The sequence below is a fragment of the Beta vulgaris genome, chromosome 3 (genome assembly GCF_026745355.1).
Source record: "Beta vulgaris subsp. vulgaris cultivar EL10 chromosome 3, EL10.2, whole genome shotgun sequence".
NCBI lineage: Eukaryota > Viridiplantae > Streptophyta > Magnoliopsida > Caryophyllales > Amaranthaceae > Beta > Beta vulgaris.
The window spans coordinates 53,845,320-53,868,746 of record NC_079204.1 but is presented as its reverse complement, the minus strand read 5'-3'; the positions used below and the strand labels follow the sequence as shown (position 1 = coordinate 53,868,746).

At 34.3% G+C, this 23,427-nt stretch overlaps 2 protein-coding genes across 2 annotated transcripts; both read right to left on the bottom strand.

The window, feature by feature from the left end:
• Positions 1-4,707: 4,707 nt before the first annotated feature.
• LOC130590852 (uncharacterized) lies at positions 4,708-6,344 on the bottom strand. The gene is made up of 2 exons (XM_057393435.1): positions 4,980-6,344; positions 4,708-4,875 (listed from the first exon to the last, which is right to left on the bottom strand). Exons 1-2 carry the CDS (start codon positions 6,342-6,344, stop codon positions 4,708-4,710), a joined length of 1,533 nt encoding a protein of 510 aa, XP_057249418.1.
• An 11,880-nt stretch (positions 6,345-18,224) lies between these two features.
• LOC104889521 (probable mediator of RNA polymerase II transcription subunit 26b) lies at positions 18,225-22,766 on the bottom strand. The gene is made up of 9 exons (XM_010674760.4): positions 21,329-22,766; positions 21,152-21,220; positions 20,936-21,018; positions 20,364-20,416; positions 20,154-20,269; positions 19,982-20,009; positions 19,552-19,859; positions 19,364-19,454; positions 18,225-18,905 (listed from the first exon to the last, which is right to left on the bottom strand). The coding sequence occupies exons 1-9, from the start codon at positions 21,923-21,925 to the stop codon at positions 18,781-18,783; spliced, it is 1,470 nt and encodes a 489-aa protein (XP_010673062.1). The 5' UTR covers positions 21,926-22,766; the 3' UTR covers positions 18,225-18,780.
• Between the last annotated feature and the right edge of the window lie 661 nt (positions 22,767-23,427).

Sequence of the window (23,427 nt, the reverse complement as noted above, 5' to 3'; positions counted from 1 at the left end):
CTCCTATCATTCGAATGTGTTGTTCCGACCGACATCGCATTGGCAAATTGTAAACTCGGACCCAGAACGGAGAATGCGTCAGGCGTACGTTTGAGGGTTGAACATCAGCATCGATTTCTTGCAATAACACCAGGCTTTGATCAAAAGACCATGGCCTTCCTGCCATAACCTTCTCTTTGTCACGCTTACAAGCAAACTGGACCACAAACAAGTCATTTTCTATGATTCGAAAAATAGCCCCCTTCGAAATCGACCATATCTGATTGAGAGTACGTTTAAGAGCATCAAAGTTGAAAGATCGAACTGTTACGACTTTGCCAATCAGAGATAGGGTAAAATCTTGATTGTTCGCGGTATCGGAAATATCATCAAAAGCTAAGGTTTTGTCCTCCTCCGCCGTCAATTTCATTGCAGAAACTTTGAGAATAATCTCGTCAGCCATGATGACTGACACCAATCCCAAGATGGGATCACACAGATCGAAAATTCGAGTAAAATTAATGGAAACCCAGGACTGGAACTCAAACCCTAGACGAACGCCAGAGAGAGACTTTTTTGTTCTATTATTTATCTTTTTTATTGCTTTTCTCGTTATTATTATTTCATTGATTTATTCTGCATTAATCAAACACTACAACACCTTATCCTAACATATACGTTGATAGATCCAATTGAAATGGTCCTTCTTGACAGGGCCTGCTTTGTTTAAGAATCCATGTCGAATCAATATTCCTCGTGGTACTTACTATCTCCAATCTTTATTAGTTTACCCGTATTCTTTTTTGGGATGTCCCTTATTAGTTTACCCATTTTTTTTGTTTCATTATTTGGAATAGGACTACTAATGTTCCATCACACATACATTCAACTTTTATATAAAATAATAGTTTTCCTTTCCTTCTATGTTCGGCAATATTATTTCTCCTAAAATTTTGTGGAAAAAAAGGGGTACACGGGAGTATATTGTAACGTGAAGGAAAATCATGTCATCTACGTTCTTTTCTCTGTCTGTGATTTCCTGACCACATATATGTTTCTTTTTCCTTCCAATTTCTCCAGTCCATACATATTTTTTCACTGCAGATATTGACATGGACCGTTGTTAGGAATCAATTATTGGACCGATGTCATGTCACAAAGCTTATTCGTAAATTGTAATGCAATGATTTTCATTTACCAAATGGATAGAGTATTAATAGAGAAAAAATAGTTGATATAATCATATAATGGAGAAAATTATACTTTATCCAGTAGCCTCATTTTTATTTTTATTTCTTTCCAATATAATAGAATACTTTACGGGCATTGTCCGAATAGAAGTAGAAGTCTCCCTTAGTGTGTAAATACATCCACCACCTATGAAACTTGCTTAAAATTAGCTACAATGAGTAAATTTTATTTGCAACACTTAGGAGAAATTTCATGCTAAATCAATTGGCAATGAGATAAGTACTACACGATAATCAATTTTTCTTCTTTTCTCTAATGTGGGACGTTTCATATGTGCGCTACAAGGCCTATCAGAGTCATGATTTAAGAACATGAATATCTTCCGCCGAGATCCAAAACCAATCATCGATGCAATTGTAGCATCAAAGTTGAAAAGAATCAGAGACTCAAAGTTCTTTTTAATCTGGAAATCAATATCCAGTTTTCTTTGATTGAAAAAACTCTTACGGAATGGAGGTTTTCTCCCCTTACAAAGCTCCGCTGCCAAGAGAGCCTAGTGCCTCTTTTATAGGAATACATTAGCTAACCTAGAAGGACAGAATGAGCTGTAGATAAAGACAAGAAACAAAAAAGACAAGAAAAAACGGCTAGAATCCACCTAGGGATCAGCACGCATACTAGGAACAAAATACTAGAAAGGAAGATATTTTTTGGGAAAATATTTCCTTGTTTCCTATATGTACATATCTTCAATATTCCCCCCTCAAGTTGGACTGGTGGTAATCAGGCCTAACTTGAAACTGAGATGCTTGTGTTGCTGTTCACTGAGACATTTAGTCATAATATCTGCCAGTTGAAGAAAAGATTTCACATGAAGCACATTTAGAAACCCAGTAGTGAGATGCTCGCGTACATAATGGCAATCCACTTTGAGATGCTTGGTTCTTTCATGAAAAATAGGGTTGTGAGCAAGATAGATAGCGGACTTATTATCACAGAAAAGATCAATGGGTGTAGGTATGTTAATACCCAGATCACTAAGAACACCTTCTAACCAAACCAATTCACTTGTAGTCTGAGACATGCATCTGTACTCAGCTTCTGTAGATGACTTGGAAACAATTTTTCGCTTCTTGGTTTTCCAGGATATGAGAGAATTGCCAAGAAAGACACAATATCCTGTCAATGATCTAGCACTGAAAGCACAATTACCCCAATCTGAGTCACAGAAACCTGTGAGAGTAAGCTGAGAATCAGCTGAGTAAAATAGGCCTTGATTAATTGTGCCTGATAAGTATTTGATAACATGAATGGCAGCCTGAAGATGAGGTTTCCTAGGAAGTGTCATGAATTGACTGAGCTGCTGAACTGAATAAGAAATATCAGGCCTTGTAAGATTCAAGTAGATAGTTTGCCTATAATGCTTCGATAGAGCTCAGGGTCTTCAAGGAGCTCTCCTTCATCAGTTGAGAGTTTGATGCCCTTAGGAAAAGGACACTTGACAGGCTTACAAGTTTGAGTTCCTGTGCTTTTGAGGATATCCAAGATGAATTTTCTTTGATGTAACATGAGACCCTTCTCATTTCTTGCCACTTCTATGCCTAAAAAATACTTCATTGTGCCCAAATCTTTGATAGTGAAAGTAGTATCTAGAGCCTCTTTGATGGCTTGAATTTCATGAGAAGCATTTCCTGTGATCAAGAGATCATCAACATATACAAGTATAAATGCTCTAGTGCCTTGAACATCTTTAGAGAACAAAGAATAATCTCTCTTGGATTGAGTATATCCATGTTCCAGTAGGAATTTGGTGAGCTCAAAGTTCCATTGTCTGGAAGCTTGCTTTAAACCATACAAGCTCTTCTTAAGTCTGCATACTTGCCCTTCTTTAGCCTGATCATAACCTTTAGGAGGCTTCATATAAACTTCTTCTTCTAGATATCCATGCAGGAATGCATTATTGATATCTAGATGATGTAAATTCCAGCCTTGAATGGTAGCTAGAGCAATCAAGGTCCTAACAGAGGTGAAATTTATAGCAACAGGAGAGAAGGTGTGCTTATAATCCTTCCCTTCAATTTGTTTATCACCTCTAGCCATAAGTCTAGCCTTGAGTCTATCAATTTCACCATTTGGAGTAAACTTGATCTTGTATACCCACTTGCTATCAATAGCATTCTTTCCTGCAGGAAGTTGAGTGAGTTCCCAAGTATCATTAGCATCAAGGGCTTGAAGTTCCTCCTGCATAGCTTTAGTCCACCCTTCATCTCTTGCTGCTTCTATGTAATGTAATGGCTCTCTGATTCTGAGAACATTATTCATGTAGCTCAAATAGTCTTCAGCAAACTCTTTTGTTTGTCTCATCTGGTCTACTACAGCACAACAGGAAGCCTCATTAGGAGGTGTATGATGTTTTCCTGGAATATCATAAATGTAGTCCTTGTATCTGTTGGGAACTTCAACTTGTCTGGAAGACTTCCTTGTTACAGTAGTTGGAAGAGAGTCCTCTGAAGGAATTGGTTGATTTTCATTAACCAACTCCTGCTCCAGCTGTTCCAGACCTGCAAAATCATCATCATTGGTTCCTTCATCATCAACTGGATGAAGGATGTTAGTGAAATCATCATAGTCAAAGATATCCTGGTCAGAAGGTTGATCTGTATTGCCAGTGAAACTAGGATTAAGAGTTTTGTTGTGAAGAAAAGGAAAAAATTTTCTTTAAACACAACATCTCTACTTACAAAAATTTGTTTTGTAGCTAAATTCATTACCTTATAACCCTTTTGACAGTAGGGATATCCCAACATAACACACCTGATTCCTCTTGGAGCAAATTTGTCACTAGGCTTTTGGTGTGGGCTTGCATAGCAAAGACATCCAATTATCTTCAGATGTTCATAATTGGGTTCCTGCTTTGTTAGTCTCTTGTAAGGTGTATCCCAGTTGATAACAGCACTAGGTAACAAATTGATTAAGTGTGTTGCTGCAAGTATACATTCTCCCCATAAATAATTTGGCATACCTCCATGCAATTTCAAAGCTCTTGTTGTTTCAAGCAAGAACCTATGCTTCCTCTCTACCCTGGCATTTTGTTGAGGAACCCCTGCAACACTCCTTTGATGAGTGATTCCTCTCTCACAAAACATTTGTCTGCACTCAGTTTGGAAGATTTCTGTTCCATTGTCACTTCTAAGAGTCTGGACTCTAGTTTCAAAATGATTCTCAACATGTATAAGAAAATTCAACAAAGTGCTTTTAACCTGTTCTTTGTTAGATAACAGTTGAGTCCAAGTGACTCTACTGTAATCATCTACAATGGTAAGGAAATAGCTAGCCCCTGTCAAAGCCTTTGTCCTATAAGGACCCCATAAATCCACATGTATAAGATCAAAGATATGAGAAGCAATAGATTTACTAGGAGAAAAAGGCAACTTGTGATGTTTAGCAATGGAACAAGTGTCACAGAAATAGTCTTTAAGACCCTTACATTTGCAAATGTCTAAGTGTTGCATTTTTGACAAAGAAACATGCCCTAGTCTAGCATGGTATAAGATCTAGATTAGCTACATTATTACAGTGCATCACTGTATCATCAACAGCAGTTTTCAAACAGATTCCATCATGCTTCTCTTCATCATCTCTCTGAAGCTTATAGAGGTCACTTTCCTTCTTTCCAAGAAAAATATTTCTTCTAATGGAAAGGTCCTGTAGTATGCATCCATAATTATTAAAGATCATCTGAAAATTTTTGTCCTCAACAATTTAGCAACAGATAGTAAGTTATGATTAAAATCATGGATATACAGAACATTTTTAAGTGTAATATTATCACCTAAAACAACATCTCCCATTTCAGTCACAATTTTCATACTTCCATCTGGAAGTCCCACCTTTATCTTACCTTTTATGATTTTTTTATTCAAGAGAAGCTCTCTATTACCTGTCATATGGTCACTGGCTCCAGAATCTATGAGCCATGTTCCACATTTTGCATTAACCTTATTGACAACAGCATTAGAATTACTAAGTTTACCTGCAAAATTTGCTTGGCTGCTGCTTGCTTCTCCTTGCTTTTCTGTCATTACTTTGATAACTTCTTGCACCAGGTTGTTGATGAACTTGTTGTCCTGTTTCATTCCACTTCCTTCTGCATTCTGAGTTGAGAAGTCCAGAGGGTTGTCTTGAGTTGCTATGTCAGTATCTTTCATCACATTTGCAGCACTTCTGAATTGTTCATTCCCTTTTTTATACCATTCTGGATATCCTACAATCTTGAAGCATTCTTCCTTGCTGTGACCTTTCTTCCCACAATGATCACAAAATCTTCCCATCTTTTCTATCTTGAATTGCTTAAAATAATCCTTCTTCTGAAAATTCTTCAATGGCCCCAAACTCCTGCTTTGAACTTGTCTGTTCACAGCCAAAGCACTGGCTTCCAAGGCTGCTGTCATCTCTCCTGTAATCTGTTTCTGCCTTTCAATTTGCAGAACCAAATTATAGGCTTTGTTCACTGTCACTAATGGATCAGTGCTTAAAAGATTTGACTTCATCTGGTCATACCCAGTGTTAAGACCCATCACAAATTTTATCAGCTTTTCAGTGGCTTGTAATTCCATCAGTTTTTTTGTAAGTTCACATGAACATTTAGACATTGCTCCACATGTACACTCTGGGATTCCTTCCAAATCTGCAATCTGATCCCAAACATTTTTCAGTTTGCAGTAGTATTCACTAACACTCAGGTTGTTTTGTTGAAGTTCCCAAAGATCCTTTTTTAGAGAAAAAAGTTGTGGAGCATTTGTCTGAGCATACCTCTCAACTATCTCTTCCCAAAGCTGCTTGGTTGATTGCATATTCACCAAGCTAGCTGCCACATCTGACTTCATGGTAGCCAGCATCCATGACCTAACCATGTAGTCACATCTCTCCCACTTCTGCATTTCTTCTTCACCAGAAATAGGCTTAGGATGTTTCCCTCCAAGAAAACCTAGTTTATTCTTGGCTCCCAAAGCTATTCTGATGCTTTTGCTCCAGTTCATAAAATTTGATCCATCAAAGATTATGCTTCCTAATGGTGTAGAACCATTATCATTCACAGCTATAAACAAAGGATCCTTATAAGGGTTTATACTGGAGTTTTCATTTCCAGTTTGCTCTCCTTTATCTTTTCCCATATTTCAGAAAAACAAAACTTTGAGCCTCTGAGACTTTTAGAGTAATGATCTTGATAGCCTTGGCTCTGATACCATGAAAAGAATCAGAGACTCAAAATTCTTTTTAATCTGGAAATCAATATCCAGTTTTCTTTGATTGAAAAAACTCTTAAGGAATGGAGGTTTTCTCCCCTTACAAAGCTCCGCTGCCAAGAGAGCCTAGTGCCTCTTTTATAGGAATACATTAGCTAACCTAGAAGGACAGAATGAGCTGTAGATAAAGACAAGAAACAAAAAAGACAAGAAAAACGGCTAGAATCCACCTAGGGATCAGCACGCATACTAGGAACAAAATACTAGAAAGGAAGATATTTTTTGGGAAAATATTTCCTTGTTTCCTATATGTACATATCTTCAATAAAAGTATATCTCTTTATTTGAATAAAAATGTTCACCAATCCCATGACTGAATATGGGTATATAAACATATAAATTATAATAGTATTTCACAAAATATTAAAATTTCAAAACAACATGATCCATCATCAATGATCGTAATGTTTATTGTCTCTAACTTTTAGGGCTAATAAGAATAGTATTTCTGAACAAAAGTTGTAGTTGTATGGGGGCTAATTAAGTTCCATGCGGGTTCTAATCAACCGCTAAGGACCATCCTGATCAATGTATTTGTTGTACGACCGTTGACCACGTCATGCCAGTTTTATCAGGATACCCTGACGGTACTCCTAGCCCTGACTGTTCTCGTATGGGCCCAGGCCTGATCCAGTTACTATCTAATGTGCCTATGGGCCTAAAGATAAGTATTGAAAGAGGATAGAATTGTATCCAACCAATAGGCGGAGTGTCCTATCTTAGCAAGGATATTGCCGGCTACTATAAATACCCGATTGATCTGAGTCATAAGGTATGTTCACATATATAATTATACTCTTACTTGAGATATACAGGTTACTATCCATTACTGACCTAGGCATCCGAGGAGCGTTCATCAGATCAACCCCCGAAATTAGTTTACGTATTCTGTTTTGCAGGACTCCAAACCGGCTTATACATTCATAGGATACCGGTTCACTCCCCAACACTTATTCCATACCGGAACAGTACTTATATCTTTGTCGTGGTATACTTGTGGCCTGTGGGCATAGTTAGGCCTCTAGTCTTTTTAGTCTACTAACTTTTGGAAATTGAGGTGTGAAAGTTGTGTTCTTTTTCCTTCAGGTTGTTAGCCTCTTTTTTGACGTTTGACTGTTAAGGTGATGCTAATACATCATTCTTTCAGTGACTACCAAACTTATTAGGAGTAACTGTTTGCATTTATGCAACAACTTTGCACTAGAATCAGTTATAGTCAAAAGGTCAAAAATGCAAAACAGTCTTCAAAAATCTAAACCGAGAAGAAAGAAGAGAGAATGCTATAACAGACAGATCAATAGTTGGTGTATCAACAATACTCATCTTATCCCAAAAAAAAAAAAAAAAAGATTATACTTCCTCTATTACAAAATTTATGCAATACTTGCGTATTTAAGCTTAGGCTTTTTAATCTTTTACCATAAATGTTCACCATATATAATAAAACAATTGGAATTTTTTTCCATGGATAATGTTAAAGGGAATATTAATTTCTTCTATGCGCTGAACTTGAAATTAATTCCATGAATATCATCCACGTAAGATATCATAGAGGTGAGCAGAAATTCCGGGTGCCCAGACCCAGACCTGTTATGGACCCGCGGACCCGAACGGGTCTGGGTCCAAAAGGGGACCCGGTTGCATCTAGTTCCAATTTTGGGTAGAATTTTGGTGGACATGGTACCCGGTGGGTACCCGGTTTGACCGGTTCCGGGTCTGGGGTACCCCGGTGGGAGCTAATCTGGGTCTGGGTACCCGATACTTAGAATTGGGTTTTTTTCATATCTGAACAGTGAGGTGCTGAATTGGGAGAATGGAGATGAATGATATTTGATAGCATAAGAATATACTTGTAATAGGATAATAGTTGTTAAGTAAAAAGTTAGTACTTAGTTGGCTTTTAGGCCCATTTAATTTTTTATTTTTATTTTATAGCTCAATTGGCCCATCTTACTATGTTGTAAAACTTACAACTGGGACACTGGGTATCCAGTTCTGGACTTGGTACCCAGCGGTTCCGGGTCTGGGTCCAAAAATTTAGGACCCGGTTGGACCAGTTCCAATTTCATATTTTTAATACCCACTGGGTCCGGGTCCGGGTCTATGAAATTCTACCAGATACCCAGTTGTGCTCACCCCTAGGATATCATTTTTGATAAAACTGCTACTCCGAGTAAGAACGCGGAACGCACTGACTACATGGCGCACTATTTCATCTTTTCTCTTGCATTAGTATTTGGTTCTGATTTACGGTGTAAATCGCTACTCTGAATAGCGGTTTTACCTCGTAAACCGCTATCCACAATAGCGACTTAACGTAAAGAGTAGTGGTTTGCTTTGCCGAAAATAAAATTCCAGCTTGGTGTTTAAGGAAAAAACATTACAACTTCAAGGTTAGAGGTTCGATCCTCAACTAGGGAACTTTGGGGAGAGGGTTTTCCTTACTATTCCCCTCACTCTCAAAGTGTCTACCGCAAACCCAACTCAAGTTAACCTACGAGAAGTTCCGTTTTGACAGGGTCCTTTATCTTACCATAAATTCCTCAGTAAAAGGCCTAAAAAAATATCAATATTAATATATCGCGTATTATTGGGGTTCGGAATAATTTTTTGTTTTACATCACATATGTTTTAGGTTAAATAAAATGCACAATTCAGAACTTTGTGATCAAGGATAGGGAGTAAAGAATGATGGAAAGGTGGCTAAAAAAAGGCGTTATCGCTATATGTATTAATATCTTGTTTTAATATGGGATTGTTGATGGATATAAAGTGAAAAAATGAGCAAAAGTTGAATGGTTCATCATCATCCTTTTAGGTATATTTATGTCGGCATTCTGTTTTTGTCGCCCTCCCCACCAGGCCACCACCATACACCCAACAAACTTTACTCATAAAAGCATAAAAAAACACACCAATTCGAGACGTCACCAATTCTATCTACAGCAGAAGTTGTACATTGAATGATCCAATTATATATTGTAGTATTTCACTTTCTTCCAGTACACAATACAATTAGGGTGAAACTTCCGTGTGCGGTTTGGATTATAGCATAATCCAATTCAATCCGAATACATTTTGGATTTCAACTTTTCAATCTAAACCAATTAGGGCTTGAATCCGATCCAATCCAATCCGAAATTTCATACTCTTGATTGGATCCGATCCGAAATCCGATTTTTTTAAAACTCTAGTTTTTCGATGAAATAAATTAAGCACAACAGCAGTCTAGTAGATTTAGAAAATGCGGAATTAAGTGCATTTAGTGTTTTAGGGGAAGGATTGAAGTACTATGTGTATTATGGATTAGGTTTTTTTATAATAAAAAATCAGTTAAGCACTTAAGTCCAATCCAGATACATAATACAAGGCATATTACTATTCGGTTATATTGGATTTTTGGATCCAATTACCCTCAATCCAATCCAATCCGATCCGAAAATCCAATTTTTTCAAAAAATCTCAATCCGAATCTAATCAGAACACAGTTCGAATCCGATCCAAATTACTAATTCAGATTGGATTTTGGATTTTATCCGATTAACTTTCACCCCTAAATACAATTGTATGATGATATTGATACGAATATCATATATTCTCTTCGTTACTCCTTCCATCCTCCAAGACTTCCCCTATTGTATCACAAGCACTATATGCACGTGATGCATGTGGCAATAAATTAAGCAGAGTGCCACGGGACACCGTTCCTTTAATATAAACGCCTTTCAATATATTTGTATAGATATCTTTAATTACATATTAGTAAAAATCATAAAATTTGATTTTCGTTATCTACATACTCAATTAGACAAATCAAGTAAGATCTACATTACTATTATTGGATATAATTTATAGCATAATCGATCTTTGCAGACATCTCACTTTAGATAGAATTAGTGGGTAAATATATCATTTGCTACCGTTTAACTTGTAATAGTTTTGAGTTTCCACCACCTTCTATGTACTTCAATGTTTGGAAATAATTGCATCATTTCATATTTTTACGCTTGTCGATTCATGTTTTCAAACAATATGTTTAATTATGAATAAATAAAAAATTGATATTAAAAAAATATACATTGAAACGAATCTAATAGAATCTCACATGATTACTTTTTCCTTGAATATAAATCACCAAAAACATATACTTCCTCCGTTCTAAATAAATTAAATGAAAGACTTGTCATTTTAAGCCGTTTCAAAGTAAATGTAACTTTACTTTATTTGGTATTTACTTCTTTCTATCTTTCTCCCCTCATCACACGAGTATCTCTTTTTCTTTCTCCCTCTCCTCTCCTAAATCCCCATGTCAATCCCCTATGTTTTATTTAAAACCAGAACGGATGAAGTAGTATATATAATGGCCTTCTTTGGCAATTAGCGGATACTAGTGTTAGCTTATTGTATTAGCTAATTTGACTACCTTATTGTATTTGTTGTTTGTATAAAGGTATTAAGTAAGTAACTGATTGCTACATTATTGTGTAAAATAACCAAAAAGGACATGTGCCTGATCTATTGTACGTTGTACCTTTTATTAATTATTAATGTAGTTTTTAACAACTTTAGAACATAAATGTAATTATTCCACTCATCCCCAAACCTCTTATGTTAAAAAGCTCCTTCCCTAATTTTTCAAAACGAGCTTTTTGGACTAAATAAGCTAATTGAATTTTTTTTTTTACCAAACACTCAAATTAAAGAGTTGACTAATCAAATTCTCTAATATACACGAGCTTAAACCTCTAATTTACTCCAAATCTCTCATTTCCACACAAAACCTATGTAAATGATCATGCAACTTTTCGGAACGTAGCAAGTACTCCCTCCGTCCCAATTTATTTGCTACAAGCACTTTTTCACAAAGACCAAGGAGGGAGTGGGGACCATTGACATAAATGGAATTAACAAAAAAGTAAATAGGTAAATTGTGGGACCTATGTATTATATATGGAAACATTTACAAAATCAAGAAGGGAGTGATGGCAAATTTGTAAATAAAGTGTGGGACCTATGTACTATATATGGAAATATTTGCAAATGTAGCAAATAAATTGAGACACCCCTAAATGGCAAAATGTAGCAAATAAATTGGGACGGAGGGAGTAATCTCTAAAACTTAATCTCATTTCACAATGTTACAACTTTAAAAGATGTGGTAGGAAAGGAATCAATAACTCAGAATCAGAGAAAAAGAATGACAGCGAATCAGTGATTGCACAAAGAAGGTTTCTATAAAAATCATGTCATGAAACTATGAAAGTGGCATATTCAATACTCAATAGGACGAATTTCTCTCACTTCCTCAATCTGCACGTGCGCAATTATCAGCTGACAATCTAGGTGATCCAATTGTTATTTAAATTTTATTTATTTTGTACTCGTGGAATAATCCATATATATATATATATGTATTTCCCATATATATATATATATATATATATTATATATATATATATATATATATATATATATATATATATATATATATATATATCTTTTTATTTGTTAATATATATATGTCTTTTTTATTTGTTAAATTTGCTTATTAAAAAATTATGACCCCGCATAAAAGTACTAGAAAAATATTTGAGTAACCCTTAGGGTTGCCAACCCTTTTAGACACAATTATAATAAAATATTGATATGTATGTAATAAATGAGTGAGGGAAGAAGTGATATAAAAATAATTTTAAAAAAAGTGATATAAAAATAATATTTTAAGGTATCTCTAACCAATTAAAATTCAATAATAAAAAGGTTGGCAACCCTTAAGATTATTTAATCAATATATATACTTCAGGGTTACCCCAATTTCTTAGATGTTTTTTTTAACAACTTATCATGTCATAATGTTCATTTTTCAATTTTGATACTATATACTACCTCTGTTTTTATTTAGTTGCAACAATTTCTACTTTTAGGTGTTTTTTATTAGTTGCAACATTTTCCTTTTCAGGAAAGCTTTTGAAATAATTTGACTATATTATCCTTACTTCACCTACTTTCCCTATTTAATTACAGTACTAGTAGCAGGGGCAAGTGGGTCAATTATACTCTATTTTCTCATTTCTTAAGATTTGTGTAAAAAGGTGAATGTTGCAACTAAATAAAAACAGAGGTAGTAGTATATTACGAAAAGCTAATAAAATCAATTATGAAATTTAATTTATGAATAATAACAATATATTTGGTAATTGTAATTGACTTGGAACATCGTCCGGCCAAAATACTAGTTCTATACCTAAAGCATTGATATTCTATTACCCCAAAAGAAGAAAAAATATGGTAATTATTTTTTTTCGTTTGATAGAAACAAAGTTTTGAGAATATTTGAGCATAAGAACATATTAATATTCCGAGCTAGTAGCACTCGATATAATGCATATATCCTAGATTTGGCAAAGTTGATATGGTGAAATCCGTGAAAATGAAAACCAATGCAAAAGATTCCTTTTCTTATCATGCAAGAAGCTAAAGCTGATAATGATGAGAAAGAATTTTTCTAAGAGTACACATCAAGTTCTATAACTGTATTTTTTTTTTTTTTTAACACATAGGTTCTTGCATTATCGACAAGTTTTGCTGAGCCAAGATGTCAATTATCCTCAAAGATAAGAGGATTAGCGATAGAAATTTCATTGCAAAATAAAATATAGTAGAGTATATATATGAATTATCAAAAAAAATATATATATATAGTAGAGTATAGTAGCCTAGTATGACATTTGATATCTTCCAACATAATTAGGAGAGATGAGGAATAAAATTGAACAGTTTATTAATTTCAACTAGTACTTTTATTTCGGATGATGCCTCGAGTAGTTACAATAATCAAAATATATTATTATTTATAAATTTTATACACTAGGGAAAAAGAAAGGAAGGGCTGCGCTTTTGATAAAAGCGCAGCCCTACATAACAGAAGGGCTGCGCTTTTGTAGAAAAGCGCAGCCCTTCACTTGGTAGGGCTGCGCTTTTAGAAAAAGCGCAGCCCTTCTGACTAAGTAGGGTTGCGCTTTTGAAGAAAAGCGCAGCCCTTCTTAAAAAAATTTGAAATAAAAAATCGCGGGCTTTAAAATATTGAGCGGGCTTCAGATATTATTATCCCTCATTCTCTCTCCTCCCTCACGTCCCTCATCCATTTTCCTCCTTCTCTCTCCTCTCTCATGACCCTCCTCCCTTTCCTCCTTCTCTCTCAAAAACTCCCAGAAAATGCGACAAAAAGCCTGAAATGATTTGCACGAATCATGCCGACGGAGTCCGATTGCCTATTGTGATACCTTTTCGAAAGCGGAACGACCCAACGAGTCAAACACACCGCTACGCCGTGACGTTTAGGCTTTTTAAGCCATCCGAGTTCGTTTAAGCCTCCAAATAGGCATTTTAAGTATTTCCGAATTTTTTTTCCTTAATTATGTATTAGGGTTTTGTTTTATGTATTTAAACATTATTAGGTTAATGTTTGGAGGTAGTTCTTGTACTTTCAAATCTATAATGTTCTTGTATACTTCTCTTTGTTTTGATTAATGTTCTTGTATACTTCTCTTTGTTTTGATTAATGTTCTTGCATACTTCTTTTTGTTTTGATTTAATGTTCTTGTATACTTCTCTTTGTTTTGATTAATGTTCTTGTATTTTCATATTCGTTTTGATTAATGTTCTGATTTTCAGATCTATAATTTCTTATCTTCTGTATATTAGTTTTTGTCCTTTTTTTCATTTTCGTTTCGATCTTTTTTTTGTTTTGGGTTTATTTTCGTTTCTCTTCTCTTCTGTATAATTTCAGAAAATGTGAGATTATGAGTAAAAAATGTCAAAAAAAAAAATTTTTTTTTTTTGGTAGGAAGGGCTGCGCTGGGCTGCGCTTTTACCTAAAAAGCGCAGCCCTTCACAGTGAAGGGCTGCGCTTTTCTAGCGCAGCCCTACTAAAAATGTGAAGGGCTGCTGTCAAAAAGCGCAGCCCTATAGGCCTTTTTCAGCGCAGCCCTTTTTCGTTTTCCACTAGTGATAATTGATTTTATTATTTTTTCCTAATCTTAGTGCGAAATTGAAATATAGGCATTATGACATGATAAATTGTTTTAAATTTTTTTCCAAGAAATTGAGGATAAAAATAACAATGTCAATGGAATTGGGATAAGAGAATGTTATTACCTTAATACAAGTATTAGATATCAAAAGGCTTTGTCGATGTCTTAATAGTTACATATAATTATAAGATTTTATTATGTTTTACTTTGAAATATTAAACATTGAAATTGTAGTGGATTGGTGGGTAAACTCTTACATTTTATTTGAAAGGTCATGTGTTGGAATCCTAGTAACTTCACATTGTTAATATGTTTTAATGAGATTATAAACATGTATTAGAAGTTTGAGTACGTAGAGTGTCACGTGGCACCGTTACTTTGATAGGAACGTCTTTTAATATATTTGTATAGATAGGGTTGAAATTTAATGTCTTTTTAACACTAAATTTACACCACTATAAATAATAACAACAATTTTCATCACTCACTAAATATAAAATGAACCCTGTGTGCTAGGAGAGATAAAGAGATAATATATTCCTAAAAAAAAAATCATGCAAGTAATAGAGAAAATGGTACCAGTAACAAAAAAGGATGACGTATAAACAAGTCACTAAGTAATTTAAGTCTTAATAGAGCAAGTCTTATATCAAATGGTTTGACCAAAACTATTTTGATCATATCACTTAACTTTTGGATATATATTATTTGTTTAACTTTTAAATAGATGCTACTATTTAACTTATTGTGTATTTTATTAAAAAAATTACTACTATTTACTTAATTAATTGATGATTTGACCAGTCTTTTTTAAAACTTTGTATTTTTTTTTTATAAAGACACAAAATATATAATAATCTACATTTTAGAAAAAAAGAATATAGTTCTTCCTAAAAGTTGACCGAGTTGGTCAAAGCAAATATTCCCGCGTCTATTGGGAGTTTTGGGACTCTCACGCTACTTCATTTTAGTCAATGGAGACATCATAATTCATACATGCATGGAGTAGCACTTGGTATTTCTTTCTAGCATTACAGCTTTATATATATTCTATATCTTCCATGCAAATTCATTGCATTTTCACAAGAAGACCTTCACTAATAAAGTAATAATTTATGAATTTATGATTAGTTGATCTTATTATTGCTTATTGCATTCTAGTCTCTTTTGATATATCTCATCTCATATAGATGTTATGATCTGACCTTAACTTTTTTTTCTAATTTAATAAGTTATGATCTAAACTTATTTTGTTCAAATTTGATGTGACTCGCACTTATTTATTTGGTCTAATTTACTTTCGAGTTACTTTTTATAATCTAACCTAGTAATTTAAGTCAAATTCACTTGTATAGTCAAATTAATATTAGTCCCGTTTGACCTTTGTATTATTGTCAAAAGTAATTCATACATCCAATTATCCAAAACATAAAGTAAGAGAATCATGTGGGAGCCCAATGGTTAGAGCTCCCATCTCCCAGTCTCATGGTCGGAAGTTCGAGTTTCATCAACCTCATATTTGGGGTGTTTGTGTAGATATATGTTTCTGGGTATAAATCCCTAGTTTATAGTCTTTGAAAGTTTCCTTATGGGTTGAGATCCTCTTCTTACCCCCTAGATCACGAAGGTTAAGTCTGTTTGGACCAGTAAATTAACGAATAAAATAAAATAAGATAAATAAAAAATATTTTAATATTATTATTTATTGTTGTGAATTGTGAAGGGAAAAAAAGAGGAAGATGGGTGTGGTATAGAAAGGTTGGTTGGAACAAAAGAGTCCCCACACAGGACCTAGGCACCCACCAAGTGATGGAAAGAAAACATTAAGAAGTGGCATCCACAAATTATAGATTTGTAGTAGTAGAGAATATGCTTAAGCAGTTAGTTTGTGAGTAGGTGTCTAAATTATAGCTAAAGTCTACCAACAACGCTACTATTAATGGTGATAAATGATGCTTTGCTTTGCATTTTGTTTATCCAATTAATATGCTTCTTTTTTAAGTTGTCTGTTGCCTCTTCCAAAGATTAGCTCCCAATTGTTGCCTTCTTTTTCTTTTCTTGCTCTATCTACATTTGCAGCTAGCTTAATTGATTTAAGATCTCGGATTGGTATTTTATAAGATTTGAAATCGAATTTCGTTTATAGCATGGTTATATGCGGCACTCTGTACACCTAAAAGACAATTGTAACTTATAAACAAATTCATATTCAATTTTTGGTTTAATATTTCTTAACTAAACGTATATTTTCAAGGACCATCTTATGTTTAGGAAATTTGACGTTTGTAAACATGATCAGGTTGGTGCTAATTTTATAAATTCATCCTACGTCACAATCTTTTGTGCTTCTTTATAACAAAAATAAATAAAATTAGTTTGTAAAAAACCAAAATGGTAATCTTTTACATATTATTTTCTAATGCTAAAATCTATGAGAGTTTTTCGATTCTTTTGATATATTTCCTTTTAAGAAAAAACTGAAGTGCTCTTTTATTAATTTTAGCACCGCATATTTGTATCCAAAAAAAAAAAATCTTAACATCCAAACTTATTAATAAAAGAAATTCTTAACCTACCCCTTGTGTTATAGGTTAGAAAATTCCATAAAAGAAACTTACATCAATTGGACGAAATCGCATACTTCAAATATATTTTTACATACAGGTTGACATCGCCAAAATTACCGTTTTCATTCTCATTTAAGGAAGCAAATAGAAAGGATAATTTTTTGCTTACTCAGTCTACGCAAAATATTAAATTATCTAATTCATATAAAAATACCTAATTGGTGACCATTAAAATCTAGAGTTATTTAAGTGGCACTTACATATCTTTTTATTTACTAATTTATTACTATGATTAGACAATTTTTTTATTTACTTTGAAAAAAATTCAAATTAAGTTGTTGATAAATACTGATACTTATGAGTTATAGTGTTTTTTTTCCTATAATTCTTAGAGCCACATTCAAAAGTATGAGAGTGAAACTGAAAAGGTAGAAAGAAAAATGAAAAGTGATAGAAAGAACAAAAGAGTGGGTTAAAATATTAAAAAGTAAATGACATGAGTGGAAAAGAAGGAGAAAGTAGATGTGATATATTATTATATTACCAAAAATAGAAAAAACAACAATGTATAAATTAAAAAAGAAACAAACTAAAAAATTGTGCAGATCAAAAAGAAATGGAGGGAGTATAAGTTAATGAAATTTCCTTATCCATTTCCTTATCCTATGGTTCTATGTACAAACTATTTACTTCTTCCGTTTTATAATACTCACTACACTTTTCGGTGTGGGAAGTTTCACGTTACTTGCTACACTTCCTTTTTGGGAAATAAACTCTCTCTATCTCTCTTTTCTCACATGGGTCTCTTTTTTTTCTACTCTCTACCTCGGTAATATGAAACGGAGGAAGTATAACTTATACTCCCACGTCCCACCCCACTGCCTAACAAGAACTGAAACGCGGACACTTGGGGAGATGATATGAAATCATTTCTACCGACCAATGTAGGAGTAAGACCAATAAAACAGTGCTAATTGTTTAGGTCCCCCCTACCCCATGTTGGCTGTTGCATTGAGCCATAGCATACATAGGTAAACATCAATAATATAACTAATGCAAACTACTAATCTACTAGTATTATCTTTGTTCTTGCTTCCTATAATTGCTGCCATACTTAATAACTACCCATGTTACTATATCAGCAGAACTGCAAGAAACATAAATTCTGTTACACATCTGTAAATTGTATCTTTGTCTAAATCTTATTACACTGAAAATTTACTGAACCCCTCAATTTGATTACCAGGAAGGTTACTTTTTAAGGATAATCACCAAAAATACCCCTAAATATACAAGAACTCACTAAGCACATATAAATCTTGTGAAGTAAGTAACATATGTACTTTTATTATTTTTGTGTTACATGTCAAAGTGAGACTATGAAAATGCACATTATTTTTCTGTGCAGAGTTTCATGTATAATCCAGGCTAAGGAACAAAAGGAACTGTGGCAAACAGTCATTGAAACATAGGGAGTAAGTTTAAATCACAACTCTTGCTTGATACTTAGGTGCTCAAATGACTGCTAAATCAACTGCTCAAGAAAGAATGTTCCCAAACAATCGAAGAATTGAAGCTTCCAGCCTTGTTAGCATGAAGCTCAAACTTCTGCCGAAAAACTTATGACTAACTCTCGAATCGAAAGCATGTCAGCCACCTTATGTCTCATGTTAAGGAGCCCGAATGAATCTCTCTCAGACAAAATTATCTCCTTCCATTCGCCCATTGCCGGTTGTTGTTGCCAAATTTACCAAATGCATTTGGTTTAGAAAGCCCTTGTTTCGGAAGATCATGTATCTCCATTACTTGTATGGTCCTCTGCCTCTTTGCTGTTTAACAACAGGGAAAATAATGAGACTGACATTCAGAAGTGAGCTTTGGTATAAATCTTCAGTTAAAAGGAGATAAAAGATCTATTTGTTAAATCAAGATAAGCCAGAAAAAGTAATTTGCTTGATTAGTATGAATTTGACTTATAAGTTCATGATCATATGACTTTTAAAATCTTAAAACCGGAAACCGACAGTGATGCTAAACCTAGTATCAGCGGAAAATATACAACCAGAGTAAATGAGTCGCAATGTCGCATCACATCTTATGATAGAAATTTCAAGGGGGTCCGAATATACCATTCTCAGCTTGTTGGTATAAGTTCATGATCATATGACTTCGAAAATTTTTAAACCGGCGGTGATGCTAAACTTAGTATTAGCAGAAAATATACAACGAAAGTAAATGAGTCCCATCATATCTTATGAAAGATATTTCAAGGGGAGTCCGAACATACCATTCTCAGCTTGTTGGTAACGCTCCTGGAGTTTCCTTTTTGTGGCTTCTAGTTTCTCTTGGACTGCATTGTCACTCGAAGATCTCATCTTCTGATACAACAAGCAACAGAAACAAGATGAAGCTCTGAACTTCCAAGAAAATTTAACCTGAGACGTTATGGTATAAAATCTAGGAACTTAATGATACCTCAGGTTGAGGAGGTGGCCTTCTGTGGACCATAGGTTTTTGCTGAAGTTTAGAATCTTTGCCGGTTCTCAGCTCACCATTAGGTTTTACAGGTCTACCAGGGCCAGATTGGATGATAGCGGGCTTGTTTGGCTTTGGATGGGGCTCCACTCTTCTCACTTGTTGCACCTTGTTATCCTTAATTGGTGGAGTCATCTGTTTAGGAGGTTCTACTCTCCTATTTGGAGGGCCTTGCTTAGTCACAGAGGGCTTTCTTACAGCTTCCCGAACTTCCAGGTTCTTGTCGAATTCCCCACAGTTTCGAGGATCTGAAACAGCATTCCCCCGATCATCATCATCATCATGATTTTTACAAGTGGGGAATTCAGAAAAAGAACCCAATACCAAAAGCTATATAAAATAAGCTTAAAGGAGAGGAAGTTTCACTCACTTCCATCATCATCCATGCCATCAAAGAACTTCATGTTTGAAACGCAATGACCCCAAACGAACAAGAAGATAGTTAGTCTCAAAAAAATCAACACTTAATATAATCAATACCACAGCTGTCAAAAGATTTACAATACTTTAGATGGCATAGATAAACACTTGCAGTAATGTACCTGCGTAAAATCCATAGTTTGCGTGGAGAAGAACACTCCTTCATCCATTGGAGGAGAAGGAAGCCCTTCTTCTTCATCAACTGTGGATGGGTTAACAGAATCCGGGGTACCTCCTTCTACAATAAAAAGAAAAAAAGATGAGTCATGTCGTAAAAGGAAAGATATGATACTGGTAAACGAATAACAACACTGCAACGAGCAGAATCAAACCTGCAAGTTCTTGGGTGGCTTTTACCCACTCATCAACGATAATTTTCCATCCACTGTCAACACAAAATGATGAATGATAACACTATCAGCAAAGGTTATAATGGAAAGAAAACGTTGTACTCAAACCATCAAGAGCTAAGTGCAAACATCACAATAGGCAACAAATTCCGTGTTCATATTTGCAAATTAGAACAGTAACAAACTCAAACAGCTTTACTCAAAATTACTGTCCCTAAATGTTTCAGAAATGACTGGAGGTCTTCAAAAATCGATGGCATCATATAGCACTTTTGCGCACTGAATTCGTGCCACCTCCATTCTTCCCACCATTGAATAGATAAAGATGGGTCTACATATGCATTATGGAGAGACTTTTAACTAACAAGCCATACTCTTTGATAAAAGCAACACCACTTGTCCATCATATTGATTAGTGGCAACACTATTAACCAACAAGTAAATCTCTTGCAAAATATCAGAACTGCTCATTGTTCATCCACGGTAGCAAGAACTCATAAACACTAAATGTGCAATGACAACTAATTTTTTTGTTAAAAGTAATAGGATCATACTCTATCAACGCCCGAGCAAGATGACGAATCTCCTTTGAATTATGTCTTCTAATGCGATTAACAGCCTTCCCAATCTCCGTTGTCTGAAATCAACATAATTTCAATCAGAACACACACACCAAACAAGACTAAACTAAGCAACCTAATCCTAACATTAAACTCAACAAACTAAGCAATTGATCAACATCATCAATAACAAAGAAATTAAGCTCAAACCTTCAAGATATCAACATTCAAAGCCATCAATTGCAACCTCCTCAACGACTCGAACAACACCGAATCAGACTGTCAAAACACAGTTACAACAACAACCACATATCATTAGAAAACTCAATTACTAATAAAAAAACAACAGCAATTACCCTAAATCAAAGATTATATTTCAAAACCAACCTCATCTTGACTATTAAGGATTATATCTTTAATCCTCAAAACCTCTTCAACAACTTCTCTAGCCTCTTCAATCTCATCAGTCAAAGCCTCAGCATCATCATAGCTAAAATTACTCTCATGATTATTCATCATCATATTCACATTCATCTCCATCTGACCAACATCACCAAGATCATAATCATCCCCATCTCTAGTTGTACTATTTACTTTACTCCCTTTACTCCCACCATCCACATCCCCATCACCATCACCATGACATCCATGAACATGATCATCCACATTAAACTGATCAACCCCTTTAATCTTCATCCCCTTAACTTCATACCCATCATCATAATCAACAACCTCGGAAACTGCTAACTCAACTCGTTCACAACCCAAACACCTAGTCAATCTACATGTGAACAGAAGTTCAGCTATTTTCTCTCTCCTAACTTTGAACTCTTTAGGGCAATCTGAAGCTGCCACCATTATTGCGTGCTCGATTATTTCAAATATATCAGAATTTGCTCTCCTAAAATAATCCCTCCAATTTTCAAGCACACCTCCATTGACGCTACTATTATTATTATTATGACCACCTGATTTTGACCCCATTTTTGATCGAATTCTCACTCACCCAGATCCTAAAAACTTCTTCTGATCAACACCCACTTCTTAAAATCCCCAAATTCGATTGCCCAGATGATTAATTTGCAGAAAGATTGAAAGAAAAAAGTTGGGTAAAAAATGCCTAATTCTGGGTGAAATTATTCGATCAAGATATTACGATCAAAAAAATAGAAAGAGAATCAGAATAGAATAAACTCGATTGGGTTTTTGATTTAGGATTGAAATCTCAAATCAAAACACCTTTTTTTTTCTTCTGAACTTTCTACGCGTCAATATTAAAAAAAAAAGAAAAAAAAATTAAAAAAAAGATATTCTCTGTATCTTCTTCTTCTGTGTGAAGATGAAGAATAAGAAGATTGAAGTGAGTTTTAAGAAAAAGATTAAAAAAAAAAATAAGGGGCAGGTGAACAACAAATGCAAGCAATAAACCACCCAGAAGATTAAAAATAAAAATAATAAAAATCTGGAAAAGTTGTAATAAAAAGAGAAGATAATGTGAATGAGAATATTTATTAGTTGATATAGTAGTAATTACTATGTTTTTTTTTTAATACTATGGTATATTATATATATTGTAGCAAGTTTCAGAAAACCTCTGTAAGATGGTAAGATAGAGAGAGAAGAAGAAGAGGAAGAAGGAGCAAAAGTTTGATGATTTTTAATTTTAATTTTTTTGACCGTATTTTTTCTTGGGTTGAATATGAAAATGTGATTAAAATAAAAAGGTGGGGAGAATTTGACAAAGAGGAGGAAAGTGATAGGAAGAGAGAGAAAGTGAGGATAACAATAACACTAATTATATTTTTTTATTAATAAAAATAAATTGATCCGAAAACCAACTTCTGTTAGGATACTAGCCAGTATAATACTGGTAAGAATAATAAATAAAAATATTATAATAATAAATAAATGGGAATTGAAAATATGGAAAATGGCCCTCAAATTTGACTTGATCTTTCTTTATCTCTATAATAAATTTGCCTCCTTTTTTTTTTCTCCCACCTTTTTAAAAAGAGAAAAAAAAAATTAGGAGTAAATGAAAGAAAGGATTGTAAAATGGGATTTAAAGATATAGTTGAAATGAGGAGAAAAGGAGAGGAGAGAGAGAAGATCTAGAGAGAAAGATATGGGGAAAGAGCATCAACAGTTCTAAAATACGCACAAGCGTGATAAGAGGAGGTAAAATGTAAGGTAAGGGTAAGATTTAAGAAGAGACAAATTTGTAGTATACTATAATTATTTCTATGGGGGGAGAAAGAGTTGAGAGTTGGGACCGCGTGGGGAAATTTTTATTGTATTCAAATGTTAGTACTATCTAGGTTCAAGTATGTATACTTTCATGGAAGTTTAACTTCCGGTTTTAGTATTTCACGATAACTTTAATACTGTGTTGTGTAAAAGTAGTATAGATGGAAGTGTTTGTATTTAGGTCACGGGTTGTGTTTTGCATTGGTGAGATGAACAAGTTATGATGAGACTTCCAGTTT